General features: G+C 42.0%; 1 protein-coding gene across 11 annotated transcripts in view; it reads left to right on the top strand.

Annotated features, from left to right (window-relative positions):
• Nucleotides 1-15,141, top strand: part of LOC139538599 (diacylglycerol kinase eta-like) — a 78,338-nt gene that overhangs the window by 42,517 nt on the left and 20,680 nt on the right. For all 11 annotated transcript variants that reach the window (XM_071340814.1, XM_071340818.1, XM_071340823.1 and 8 more), the window contains 5 exons: nucleotides 3,579-3,711; nucleotides 9,652-9,758; nucleotides 11,250-11,375; nucleotides 11,551-11,653; nucleotides 14,325-14,487. In XM_071340814.1, the coding sequence (XP_071196915.1) occupies nucleotides 3,579-3,711; nucleotides 9,652-9,758; nucleotides 11,250-11,375; nucleotides 11,551-11,653; nucleotides 14,325-14,487 (632 nt within the window). The remainder of the gene's footprint in view (nucleotides 1-3,578; nucleotides 3,712-9,651; nucleotides 9,759-11,249; nucleotides 11,376-11,550; nucleotides 11,654-14,324; nucleotides 14,488-15,141) is intronic.

Raw genomic sequence — 15,141 nt, 5'->3', positions numbered from 1 at the left:
AGTGTGATTTATTTTTATTGTTAATAATTTTGCTAAAATATCTGAACCTGTTTTTGCTTTGTCATTATGGGGTATTGTGTTCAGATTGATAAGGAAAGAAAACTATTTAATCCATTTTAGAATAAGGCTGTAACGTAACAAAATGTGGAAAACGTCAAAGGGTCTGAATACTTTCCGAATGCACTGTATACCCCACAAACATTAGACAACTACACAGGAAACCCTCAAATTTCTGAAATAAGTCATCAATGATGATAGAATAGTCAGATTAACATAAGAGCAAATATGTATTGGTAATATAGGTAATGGTAATGAATGGTAATGTATAGGTAATGAATCTGTAGAGCACTTTGTGGCGCAGCAGAAAGATCAGCGTACCCCAAATCCAGAGGTTGAGAGCTCAAATCCCAGGTGGGGTCATATGGAAAATTCAGCACTACGTGACCATGTCAAATATAATTGTATTGATTAGAGATGTTTACACTATTTTATCTGAACAGCGTACCACTTACCTTAAACCTCCATACCATTTAATTACTTTCCTGACAAATAAACACTTGTGAAATGTGCATTTTCACATGTGCAATCACACTTTTGTGATATCACATTTTCACATGTGAAATAGCTGTTTTCACATGTGGAGCTGAAATATCCACGTGTGAAAACAAGAGATGTGAGGTCAGTTAGTTGTTCACGTGAAACCATATGTTCACCTGTATTAAAATGTGTAGTTTCACATGTGAAATGTGCAGTTTCACATGTGAAAAACCTTCACATGTGAAAACCTTCATGTGAAAATCGAATTTGCGGTTTTACATGTGAAAAACGTTCAAATGTCACCTGTAGTTTCATGGTTCCACATGTTGAAACTTCTTCATCTCCATCTTGTCACATTTGTTTCACTAGATGATGTTTTCACATATGCAGTTTCATATTAGTACATGTTGCTTTTACATGTTGACACATGTTATCACATTAACTTCACATAACATCACGTGCTCACATGAGATTACATGAAACGTGATCACATGTCAAATTCATGTGTTTTTTTCCCGTGAAAAACACACAACAGCCGTATCCTCTCTAACGAACCAATTCATGTTATTACAACAGAACAATAAGAGTGGCTCTTTGATATTCATGCTTAAAAACAATCATTGTAAAATCTCAACTTAACAAACATCAAGATGATTATAACAGCATTGCCGTCTAGAAATGATCCTTTTGAAATGTTTTGCCGTGACAAACATATTACTGTTGATAGTGGATGACTGCAATGCTTGTCTCCAGGTAGATAAAGAATATACGGTAGAGTGCCAGCACTGCATATTAATGCCTTTGATTTGGGAATGAAAGATGATATAAGATTGTTTCCATCTCTGCCCCCTCTCCTCTCCTCTGCAATGCAGTAGCACCCCAGAGCAATAGAGTAGAGCTACAGATTCAGAAAACTATACTCCCATGTTGGAACCACCGGTTACAATTCTAATAGGGGGGGAAGGATAGATGGTATGTTTGTCTGTGTGGTATGAATCCAAAAGCTTATGTTAAATGGATAATGGGACATTTTGGTAATGAAGTGCTTTTTCTAGTTACCCAAAGTCAGATAATATCTCTGTGTGCAGTTTGAATGTAGTTTCTGAGCCATTGCTAAATGATTGTCTCCAGGAACAACTAGCTAGCTCCTCTCAAAAGCAGGGAAAAATCCTTCTAACTACTCTAGAGGTTGACCATTTCTAGTCTTACAAAGCTGCTATCAAGTAGTTGCCAAAATGTCACACTATCCCTTTAGGTAAAGATTTTGTTTATTGAATTATGGTTAAAGCTTTCTTCTAATCTACATTGTAAAAGTATGAAATGATTGTATAAAGTACAGTTAAAGAATGTCAAATTAAGTCAATGTTTGCAAATGTTTGTGTAAAATGCTTGTGTATAGGCTCTGTTTTGCTCACCCCAAAGAGAACTGAGCTGTGCAAAAACATCGTACAGTGTACACTGCAGTGCAATTCGTGGAAAGCAATTTGTAACTTTTCTTTAACTATGTCTTTGAGAAATATTTGTTTCAGTAAATTGTGTGAAAATGCGTTGCACGCAATTCAAATAAATCTAATTTTATTTATTACATGCGCCGAATACAGCAGGTTTAGAACTTACAGTGAAATGCTTACTTACAAGCCCATAACCAACAATGCAGTTTTAAGAAAAATAAGAGTTAAGAAAAATATTTACTAAATAAACTAAAGTAAAAAACAAAAGATGAACAATAACGAGGCTATATACATGGGGTACCGGTACCGAGTCAATGTGTGGGGGTACAGGTTAGTCCAGGTCATTGAGGTAATATGTCAGTACCAGTCAAAAGTTTGGATACACCTACTCATTCCAGGGTTTTTCTTTATTTTTTACTATTTTCTACATTGTAGAAACTATTTTCTACACACGAGACATCAAAACTATGAAATAACACATGGAATCATGTAGTAACAAAAAAAGTGTTAAATAAATCAAAATATATTTTAGATTTGAGGTTCTTCAAAGTAGCCACCCTTTGCCTTGATGACAGCTTTGCACGCTCTTGGCATTCTCTCAACCAGCTTCGTGAGGAATGCTTTTCCAACAGTCTTGATGGAGTTCTGTTGGGGCGGTATGCAAATTGGAGTGGGTCTACGGTTTCTAGGATGATGGTGTTGATGTGAGCCATGACCAGCCTTTAAAAGCACTTCGTGGCTACAGATGTGATTGCTACGGGTCGGTAGTCATTTAGGCACAGGGACTATGGTGGTCTGCTTGAAACATGTAGGTATTACAGACTTGGCCAGGGACAGGTTGAAAATGTCAGTGAAGACACTTGCCAGTTGGTCAGCGCATGCTCGGAGTACACGTCCTGGTAATCCGTCTGGCCCTGTAAATGTAAATGTTGGTAAATGTTGACCTGTTTAAAGGTCTTGCTCACATCGGCTACGGCGAACGTGATCGCACAGTCGTCCGGAAAAATTGGTGCTATCATGCATGCTTCAGTGTTGCTTGCCTCGAAGCAAGTAATTTTAGCAATTACATTTACTTTTAATACTTAAGTATATTTAGAACCAAATGCTTTTTGACTTTTACTCAAGTAGTATTTTACTGGGTGACTTTAATTTTTACTTGAGTAACTTTCTATTAAGGTATCTATACTTTTACTCAGTTATCACAATTAGGTACTTTTTACACCACTGTTAACTAATTTACCGCATGGTGATGTTACCATGGAAGGCCAAAACTCTATGCTAAAACAGGCTGAAATTTCAGGCGGTCTTTTCAAACAGCTCTTACACTAAAAGGGCATTATCATAATTTCCACAATTTCACAGTATTATTCCAACCTCATAGTGTAGAAATATCTACAAAACACAGGAAATCACGTTGTTGACTGCACTATGCCTTTAAGGTATTTTGTGCCATTTTGTCTTCCAAATGTTATGGTTATTTCTCTCAGTCTGTGTTTTTTAACATGAGCAAAATGGAGCCTAATGTGTAAAGTCTAGTGCCTGACTGTGTATCCTGGTGTTGCCAACCTGATTTAACCTCTCGTTTGCCAGACAGCACAGTTTAATGTGGAACATTTCTCAGGGATGCACAACTGGTATGCCTGCTCCCATGCACGCCCCACCTTCTGTAACGTCTGTAGAGACAGCCTCTCTGGCGTCACTTCCCACGGCCTGTCCTGCGAAGGTAAGATTCTCTCACACACACACATCTCTGTTTTATCTCTCCTAACACCTCTCCTCCTCAACTATCTGTCCATCCCTCCTCCCACGTCTCTCCATCTACTCATTCATGGACCAGCGAGAAGCATGCTACTGCTCTGTGTTTGCCTTAGTGCTGTGTGTCCCTCTTGGGCTGTGGTAGTTTCAATCAGTCCTGGACAGGTGGAGGGGAGTGGAGATATAAGACTGGGGAATAATACAATGGGGAATAGGACTTACTTACTTATTCCTCTTCCCTCCCTGTGGAGTATAAAGTCGCAACAAGCCCACACCATCCAGAGAATAGGTCTATAAGTAGGGCAGGGCTGGGGGCAGTTCAATTTAAGTATCCATTCAATACTACTTTATGCTTTGTTTCCCTCCGGATCGATTATGTATAGTATAGTAGGGCAGAGCTGTGCAGGAGCTGAATGATAGGGGATTGGTGTATTTGCTGGAGAAATAAGTTGTGGGTTGAGAAGAGCGTACAATTTGTCCTAGATGTTGTAGTGTCCTCTTTGCTGGCTAGCCTACTGTGAGAGGCTAATGATAACCCATTAATTGCTCTGAAATAAAGGGCTTCCTCCTTGAAGCATCCTCAAAGGCTATTATGGATGTGTGTGTGTGTGTGTGTGTGTGTGTGTGTGTGTGTGTGTGTGTGTGTGTGTGTGTGTGTGTGTGTGTGTGTGTGTGTGTGTGTGTGTGTGTGTGTGTGTGTGTGTGTGTGTGTGTGTGTGTGTGTGTGTGTGTGTGTGTGTGTGTGTGTGTGTGTGTGTGTGTGTGGATCATAGACTGCTCCATACACGTAACCCTAGCATATTTTCTATCTCTCCCATCTGCAGTCTTCTACATTATACATGCTTTATGGTTCGAGATGATGTGGAAGGTTAGACTAATCACACACAAACACACACACAGACACACCACACACGCACTTGCAGATGATGTGAACGCTATAGGCTAATTATTATTAGATTCATGTTCATATGGTGTTCATTATGGTTGTCTGACTCACAGGCTCCTTATATGAAACCAGGAAGTGGTGTATAAATAGTACTTGTATAAAAATGGTTGGTTATACTGTTCCTTTACAGCTTAGGTGTGGATAGATGGAGCAGTCTAAAACAGAGCCCAATGAAACAGTGGCAGTTGCGTCATTCACACTCTTTTCTATTAAATCAGTTGTGCTGATTACACTTGTTAGGTATGAATCATATACATTACCAGTCAAACGTTTGGACACATCTACTCATTCAAGGATTTTTCTTTATTTTTACAATTTTTTACATTGTAGAATATTAGTGAAGACATCAAAACTATGAAATAACACATATGGAATCACAAAGTAACCAAAAAAGTGTGAAATAAATCAAAACATATTTTAGATTCTTCAAAGTAACCACCCTTTGCCTTAATGACAGCTTTGCGCACTCTTGGCATTCTCTCAACCAGCTTCATGAGGAATGCTTTTCCAACAGTCTTGAAGGAGTTCCCATATATGCTGAGCACTTGATGGCTGCTTTTCCTTCACTCTGCGGTCCAACTCATCCCAAACCATCTTCATTGGATTGAGGTTAGGTGATTGTGGAGGCCAGGTCATCTGATGCAGCATTCCATCACTCTCCTTGGTCAAATAGCCCTTACACAGCCTGGAGGTGTGTTTTGGGCCACTGTCCTGTTGAAAACAAATAATAGTCTCCAAGCGCAAACCAGATGGGATGGCGTATCGCTGCAGAAGGCTGTAGTAGCCATGCTGGTTAAGTGTGCCTTGAATTCTAAATAAATCACTGACTGTGTCACCAGCAAAGCACCCCACACCATCTGTAACGAACGTCATCGGGAGAAGGAGAAGAGGACCAAGGTGCAGCGTGGTAAGTATTCATAATACATTATATTAATAAATATGAACACTCTAACAAAACAACAACACGACAAACGAACAGTTCTGTAAGGTGACGAAAAACACTAAACAGAAAATAATCACCCACAACTCAAAGTGGGAAAACAGGCTACCTAAATATGGTTCTCAATCAGAGACAACGATAGACAGTTGCCTCTGATTGAGAACCACACACGGCCAAACACAAAGAAATAGACAACATAGAACACCAGACATAGAATTCCCACCCAAACTCACGCCCTGACCAACCAAAATAGAGACATAAAAAGGATCTCTACGTTCAGGGCCTGACACCATCACACCTACTTCTCCATGCTTCACGGTGGGAACCACCTACTCTGCTTCTCACAATGACACAGCTGTTGGAACCGAAAATCGCAAATTTGGACTCATCAGACCAAAGGACAGATTTCCACTGGTCTAATGTCCATTGCTCATGTTTCTTGGCCCAAGCAAGTGTCTTTTTCTTATTGGTGTCCTTTAGTGGTGGTTTCTTTGCAGCAATTCGACCATGAAGGCCTGATTCATGCAGTCTCCTCTGAATAATGGACGTTAACTCTGTGAAGCATTTATTTGGGCTGCAATTTGAGGTTTAGTTAACTCTAATGAACTTATCCTCTGCAGCAGAGGTAACTCTGGGTCTTCCTTTCCTGTGGCGGTCCTCATGAGAGCCAGTTTCATCATGGCGCTTGATGGTTTTTGCGACTGCACTTGAAGAAACTTTCAAAGTTCTTTCCATAATATGGACTTGGTCTTTTACCAAATAGGCCTATCTTCTGTATAACACCCCTACCTTGTCACAACACAACTGATTGGCTCAAACGCATTAAGAAGGAAAGAAATTCCACAAATGAACTTTTAACAAGGCACACCTGTTAATTAAAATGCATTCCAGGTAGAACTAGATTCCAGGTAGAAATAATAAAAGGTGCAGAAATTAAAACGCATGAAGGATTGTTTTTCCAGGACAAAAAAAGGTAACCATGAATTAAAAAGTAACTACCTCATGAAGCTGGCTGAGAGAATGCCAAGAGTGTGCAAAGCTGTCATCAAGGCAAAGGGTGGCTACTTTGAAGAACCTCAAATCTAAAATATATTTTGATTTGTTTCACACTTTTTTTGTTACTACATGATTCCATGTGTGTTACTTCATAGTTTTGATGTCTTATCTATTATTCTACAATGTAGAAAATAAAGAAAAACCCTTGAATGAGTAGGTGTGTCCAAACTTTTGACTGGTACTGTATATATAACATTTATTTTACCATTAACGTAAATTAAAAACAAATTCTTATTTACAATGACAGCCTGGCAAAAGGCCTCCTGTGGGGCAGGGGGCAGGGATTAAAAGACAAGACGGACAACATAGACAGAACACACTTGGCAACAGCACAGATACATAATTTTACGTTGACATTTTAGTAATTTAGCAGATGCTCTTATCCAGAGCAACTTACAGGAGCAATGCCACCATGATACACGAAGAGAGACCTATGGCAATAGCACAACATTGCACACACATTAACAAGGGCAGACAACAGCACAAGGGATATTTCATCTGTTAGGGAGAAGAACATATTGAGTCATAATATTCAGAGGCTGTGTGTGTGTGGCCGTCAGACAGTCTAATAAAGGGTGTCTCTCTCTCCCTCTCCGCCTCAGTCCTTGATTAGAGGGTTAAGATAAAAATCCAAAATGGAACTGGCTTCCAGGTCCAGATTTGAATTTGCCTTGTCTAGGGTATCGGATCATTAGCTTCTTGTGATTCATTCTGATTGCATTGTTGTAGCTTCATGGAAGAACGCTTTTGTAAAGAACATTGCTTTCACTATTTTTGTCTCCTGTATTTCAACTGATAATGCAACACCTACTGTACAGACACAGCTTGATGTGTGTGTGTATGTGTGTGTGTGAGAGAGAGATTCTTAAGTGGTGAGAACAGCTAGACAGACGGTTTCACAGCAATCAGAGCTGCTTATGTTTTACTTCGATTTCCTGCACAGGACGATCGATAGGAATTGATGTATGTGTCACACACACACCTCCCCAACCATCCTCTGGCTACAAACAGACTGAAACCAGGAAGACGATCTCTCAAAACAAACATCTCGTATCCGTCTGCAATCAATGTTTCTCTAATCTAACTCTAAATGCATTTAGTAGAACATTTCACGACTTGAAGAGAACACAATGTTTATCACAGTCTGCCAATGACAAGTGGTGACACTGGCCAATTAGTCTCGGTGTGTGTTTGTGTGTCCGCACGTGCCTGCATGGGTGCATGTGTTTGCATCTGCGTGTTGTTTCTATAGTGGAACTTTCCAAGTCCAGTCATTTTATGGTTGGCTGATAAGTGCCTCCTCATCTATAATGAATATACATACACTGAACAAGAATATAAATGCAACATATTCAAAGATTTCACTGAGTTACAGTTCATATAAGGAAATCAGTCATTTGAAATGAATTCATTAGGCCCTAATCTATGGATTTCATTCTGTTGGTCACAGATCTTTTTTTTTTTTCAAAGGTAGGGCCGTGGATCAGAAAACCAGTCAGTATCATATGCCACACCTGTCAGGTGGATGGATTATCTTGGCAAAGGAGAAATGTTCACTAACAGGGATGTAAACTAATTTGTGAAAAACATTTGAGAGAAATAAGCTTCTTGCCACATGGAGCATTTCTGGGATCTTTTATTTCAGCTCATGAAACATGGGACCAACACTTGACATGTTATGTTTATATATCTTTTCAGTATCCATTATGGGCTTTCTCCACTAACTGTGGTGGCGAGATATAAAGTATTCAGTCTACATTTAGCAGACCGCTCTTATACAAAGCCACGCACAATAAGTGCCTTACAGGCTGGCCCTCATTTATAGACTGTATGCATAGATGTATAGTATCGTGGTGGCAGAATTTGGAGTTTTCCACAACAGTATGTTACATAGTCCCTCTCTTACTCAGGTTCCTCTCATGCATACAGAATTGGGTTTCACAGTTCACATTGTTTTGAGCAGCCGGCAGGCTCGTGACAGGGATACAGGCGGTATATTCCGTGCCTCTGACACTTGCATTCCCTGTGATGTGAGTGGTGATGTATTTTGATGCAGTGGTTCCTAAAATGTGCATTATTTTGGTGTGCGGTAACAATAGGTACTCTCTGGTACCTAATTCAAAACTAATTCAACACAATTGTACCAAATTATGCCTATGCTTGTCAAACCCCTAAAAAATTGCTTCATAGGCTATTACTGTATAATTACCATTTTACCTCATAAAAATCGGGCAATTTCAGTAGGGTACAATTAAGTGCTACCATGATACTGTACGGCAGGGCGGCAGGTAGCCTGGCGGTTGGGCCAGTAACCGAAAGGTCGCTGGTTTGAATACCCGAGCAGACAAGGTGAAAAATCTGTCGATGTGCCCTTGAGCAAAGCACCTAACCCCAGTTTGATCCAGGGGCATCTTCCTACTCTGGCTGACCCTGTAAAACATTTCACTGTACTTATCCGGTGTATATGACATTAAAACATCATTGTCGTTGTGTGAACCTGCTGGTATTGCCAGGGTGATTAGAGCTATGGCTGTAATACTGTAATCCTCCAGGACATTAGAGGGCTATAGGCATATGGAGCTGTATGTAAGGGCTCACACGCAAGCACACAGGCACAAAGGGCTGGGGCTAGAATTAAGATTGGCTCTGGTCCTCTTTCTGTTAAACACACAGGCAGATATGGCAAAATGACCAAATGACAGAGAGAGCAAGCTTAGGATGGGGCTCAGTCACTGGACAGTCCCTGCTCTCGTTGTGCATTTTGAGACACACTCGTCAGGCATGGTTAGAACTGGGGACTGAAGCACATTTTCACCAAACACCTCTCCTCTGTCTGTTTATACACCATTCTGGTAAACCCATTCTCATCAACCTCTCTCACTGTGGTGTTGAACATGATGCTCTATGTTGTTGCTATTGTTGACCAGACTAACGAGGTGTGTTTGTTGTTTGCGTTTGTTTTCCAGTGTGTAAATTCAAAGCTCACAAGCGGTGTGCCGTCAGGGCCACCAACAACTGCAAATGGACCACACTGGCCTCCATAGGGAAAGACATCATCGAAGACGAGGATGGGGTGAGTGTGTGGGTGTGTATTCATGTACAGTTCCTTCGGAAAGCATTCAGACCCCTTGTCTTTTTCCACATTATGTTACGTTACATCCTTATTCTAAAATGTATTCAATTGTCCCCCCCCCCCCCATCAATCTACACACAATACCCCATAATGACAAATCAAAAACTGAAATATACATTTACATAAGTATTCAGACCCTTTACTAAGGACTTTGTTGAAGCACCTTTGGTAGCAATTACAGCATTGAGTCTTCTTGGGTATGACGCTACAAGCTTGGCACACCTGCATCTGGGGAGTTTCTCACATTCTTCTATGCAGATCCTCTCAAGCTCTGTCAGGTTGGATGGGGAACGTTGCTGCACAGCTATTTTCAGGTCTCTCCAGAGATGTTCGATCAGGTTGAAGTCCGGGCTCTGGCTGCACTCAAGGACATTCAGAGACTTGTCCCGAAGCCACTCCTGCGTTGTCTTGGCTGTGTGTTTAGGGTCGTTGTCCTGTTGGAAGGTGAACCTTTACCCCAGTCTGAAGTCCTGATTGCTCTGGAGCAGGTTTTTATCAAGGATCTCTCTGTACTTTGCTCTGTTCATCTGTCCCTTGATCCTGACTAGTCTCCCAGTCCCTGCCGCTGAAAAACATCCCCACAGCATGATGCTGCCACCACCATGCTTCAACGTAGGGATGTTGCCAGGTTTCCTCCAGACGTGACGCTTGGCATTCAGGCCAAAGAGTTCAATCTTGGTTTCATCAGACCAGAGAATCTTGTTTCTCATGGTCTGAGAGTCCTTTAGGTGTCTTTTGGCAAACACCAGGCGGGCTGTAATGTGCCTTTTACTGAGGAGTGGCTTCCGTCTGGCCACTCTACCGTAAAGGGCTGATTGGTGGAGTGTTGCAGAGATGGTTGTCCTTCTGGAAGGTTCTCCCATCTCCACAGAGGAACTCTAAAGCTCTGTCAGAGTGACCATCGGGTTCTTGCTCACCTCCCTGACCAAGGCCCTTCTCCCCAGATTGCTCAATTTGGCCGGGCGGCCTTGGTGGTTCCAAACTTCTTCCATTTAAGAATGGTACCCTCCCCCAGATCTGTGCTTCGACACGATCCTGTCTCGGAGCTCTACTGACAATTCTTTTGACCTTATGGCTTTGGTTTTTGCTATGTCATGCACTATTAACCGTGGGACCTTATATAGACAGGTATGTGACTTTCCAAACGTATTTCTGTTTTTTAGTTGTAAGAAATTTGCAAACATTTCTAAAAACCTGTTTTCGCTTTGTCATTATGGGGTATTTTGTGTAGATTGCTGAGGATTTAACAAAATGTGGAAAAAGGGGTCTGAATACTTTTCGAAGGCACTGTATATCTGTGTGTGTGTGTGTCCTTGTGTACATACTTGTGTGTGTCAGCAACAAATGGCACGAGAAGGTAGAAAATAGAATAATATAGTTCTACCCCTGATAAACGTTGTACCTGACTGACTCTCTCCTTCTGTCCTGTAGATTGCCATGCCTCACCAGTGGCTGGAGGGGAACCTGCCTGTTAGTGCCAAGTGTGCCGTGTGTGACAAGACCTGTGGCAGCGTGCTCCGACTGCAGGACTGGCGCTGCCTCTGGTGCAAAGCCATGGTGTGTGTGTGTGTGTGTGTGTGTGTGTGTGTGTGTGTGTGTGTGTGTGTGTGTGTGTGTGTGTGTGTGTGTGTGTGTGTGTGTGTGTGTGTGTGTGTGTGTGTGTGTGTGTGTGTGTGTGTGTGTGTGTGTGTGTGTGTGTGTGTGTTCTAACACAAACTCTGTGTTTTTCCAGGTACACACAGCTTGTATGGACTTGTACCCCAGGAAATGTCCCCTGGGCCAGTGTAAAGTCTCCATCATCCCTCCTACTGCTCTCAACAGCATCGACTCGGATGGTACACACATACACACACATAAACATACACACACACACACTTCATTACTACGGGCCATATTGCATTACACACCTTCTTGGAAAGGCTTACAGAATAGTGTAGTCACATAGGATGTCTCTACACCCAAATGAAGAATGAGAGTTCTCAATGACAATCCTTTTTCTTCAATAAAACATGTATTACTGACCGGTGGAAAGTGGAGTGAATTGCAGTGCAGATCAATGTTATAAAGGAGTCACCTCATTGGCTTTGCTAATTTCCTCTCAGATGGACCTGGGGATGATTAAAACAGAGAGAAATTAATCATTCTCCAGACATACACACACACACACACACACAAATACATATACATCCCAGCGTTTTATTCATTAGGGAGCATAATGGAAATAATTGTTTAATGTTTTGCTGAGGAAATAAGCATTTCTAATAGGATAAGTCCAGGTAGTCCCTTCCTGTTTCAGTCCCCTTTCTTCCCTTTGGTTCCAAATGAACACAACCCAGATGATGGTGCTGTATAAAGCAGTATCATGTGATGGAAACTATGGAAGAGGAATGTAAATATGAGTGTTTTCACTCTAATACTAATATCACCTTCTGGTGTGGAATTTATACACTCTCGTTTGCTCCCACCAGTGTGTATGTGTGCGTGCGTGTGCGTGTGTGCGTGTGTGCGCGCGTGTCAGGAAATTGTGCGTGGGTATTGTATTGACGGGTGTATAAAATAGATATTTCAGGCAGGTGCACACACACACACTAACACAGAGTCGTTCTGAGGGTGATCATATTGACTAACTTGGAAAGGTGTGGAAGAAGAAAGGAGGATCAAAAGAATAAAGAGATGATTGGATGAGAAATGAGATGAGTTTGAGCTACAAAAATCTCTACTTGCCCCTCTACTCCCCCTCTATCTCCCACTATCTCTGTTCCCGCCCCTCTATCTCTGTTCCCGCCCCTCCATCTCCCTCTATCTCTGTTCCCGCTCCTATAGCTCCCTCTCTCTGTTCCCGCCCCTCTATCTCCTTCTCTCTGTTCCCGCTCCTATAGCTCCCTCGCTCTGTTCCCGCCCCTCTCTCCCCCTCTATCTCTGCCCCTCCCCCTCTGTCTCCCCATATATCCCCATGTCTCCCTCCCTTCTCTCACCATGACTTCCCCTCTCCCTCTTTTCCTCTCCTCTTTCTTCCAAATATCTTCCTCTCCCTCTCTTCAATGTCTTCAACCCCTCCCCCCTCCACATGCCAGGATTTGCCCTCGCCCCAGTGCAGGCTTGAGAGGGCTCTAATCTAATTGGCTGCTAGCTGACTGTGGCACGTGCTGAAACGTTGTGACTTTCCTCCCCCTCTCCTCTCCCATCTCTGCTCCGCCGCTGCCAAGATTAGAGAGAGAGAGAGAAGGTGGGAAAGAGAGAGAGGGATAGAAAGATGGAATGAGAAGAGAGGCAAAATGAGAAGGGTAAAATAATGATAGAGAGAGAAGAGAAGCAAAGAGATGTGGAGGATGGAGAGAGCAAAAGACAAAATGAGGGGGATAGAGAGAGGGAGAAAGGAATGACAGAAAGAGAGTGAAGGAAGAGAGAATGAGAGTGTGGATGGCAGCACCCCTGGGGACTGTCACCATCCGCCCCCTCGCAAGCACGCGCACGCACGCACACACAGACACATACACACATACACACATACACACATACATACATACATACATACATACATACATACATACATACATACATACATACATACATACATACATACATACATACATACACTCACTCAAACTTAAAGCCTTTTCACACAGAGTAATGTTGACACACAGGCGGCGTATCAATCTGCCATATGATGAATCCTATAAACGCACAGGCTCGTTGTCCACAGTGTGTCTCCTGCTTAGAATGTGTGCTAATACCGCACATGCCACACACAACTGCACAGCCTGACTCAGTACTGTGACACACACACGCACACACACACACACACACACACACACACACACACACACACACGCACACACGCACACTTTGATGCCTCAATGATGTTGCAGTGTGTGGGTGTTATGATACAGTAGTTAATGGGTGATCCAGTACAGCAGATAGCAGAATCTCTCTTTTTTTTCATCTCTTCATCTTCCCACATCCCTTCTATTAGTCACTGTGACACGGCTCAGAGTCTGGACATTGTTAATACATTTTGGATTAACCAGTGTATTTGACAGTGATAAACAACGCTATGAATGTGGTAGAGATGAACAATTATACATGTAATTGCTCCTGTCCTATCTACAGTGTATCACCATCTACCATAGTTCATCTACAATAGATCAGATCACGTCTGCATTTTATTTACTACTATAATTGGCTAGTACTCTTACTATTTGAGCACAGATTCATTAATCTATCCATTCATTAATCCATTCAGTCATTCAATCCTTCATTCATGGAGCGGCAGATAGCCTAGTGGTTAGAGCGTTGGACTAGTATCCGGAAGGTTGCAAGATCAAATCCCCGAGCTGACAAGGTCGAAATCTGTTGTTCTGCCCCTGAACAAGGCAGTTAACCCACTGTTCCTAGGCCGTCATTGAAAAAAGAATTTGTTCTTAACTGACTTGCCTAGTTAAATAAAACTCACTTCTTCATCCATTCATTCATGTAATCACAGTTTTTTGGTGTATTTGTGTTCAGGCTTCTGGAAGGCCACCTGTCCCCCGTCCTGCGCCAGTCCTCTACTGGTCTTTGTCAACTCCAAGAGTGGAGACAACCAAGGGGTTAAATTCCTACGACGTTTCAAGCAGCTCCTCAACCCTGCTCAGGTGTTTGACCTGGTCAATGGCGGACCACATCTAGGGTGAGTCGGCTTGGCTACTGGAAACCATATGGCATCGCTAGTAAAAACAGTGTTCCGACGCATAATACAGCGACAAATCTTAAGGTTTACAAATGTAAGCAAGTTTTGAAATTATTATGTTTTAGTCAAATATTATATCTGTTTCTTGCGGTCAATTTGCAGTCGATAAATGGTTTGTAATTTTGATCCAGCCTGATTCACTGACTGAACATCTTGTCAAAGAAATCACATTTATTTTGGGAGATCGTCAGAAAGAACTTCTAAATTCAAGACAGGAGATACAAAATCAGTCAGAAGATAATAGAACACATTACTTTTAGTTACTTTTTTCTCAACTTGTTTCTATTACTTTTTAGTACGTCAAGCAAACTTACAGAGACGGTAGCTAGCTAGCCAGCTAGCTTTGTATCCATGGATTGTGCTCCTTACATGGTTTAGTACCAGCGAAACACCAACATCCTGGAGTCGCCTCTTCACTGTTGACGTTGAGACTGGTGTTTTGCTGGTACTATTTATTGAAGCTGCAAGTGGAGGACTTGTGAGGCATCTGTTTCTCAAACTAGACACTCTAATGTACTTGTCCTCTTGCTCAGTTGTGCACCAGGGCCTCCCACACCTCTTTCTATTCTGGTTAGAGCCAGTTTGCGCTGTTCT

Source organism: Salvelinus alpinus, chromosome 14 (assembly GCF_045679555.1).
Source record: "Salvelinus alpinus chromosome 14, SLU_Salpinus.1, whole genome shotgun sequence".
Classification (NCBI taxonomy): domain Eukaryota; kingdom Metazoa; phylum Chordata; class Actinopteri; order Salmoniformes; family Salmonidae; genus Salvelinus; species Salvelinus alpinus.
The sequence above is the reverse complement of the archived record's forward strand: the minus strand, read 5'-3'. Positions and strand labels throughout refer to the sequence as shown.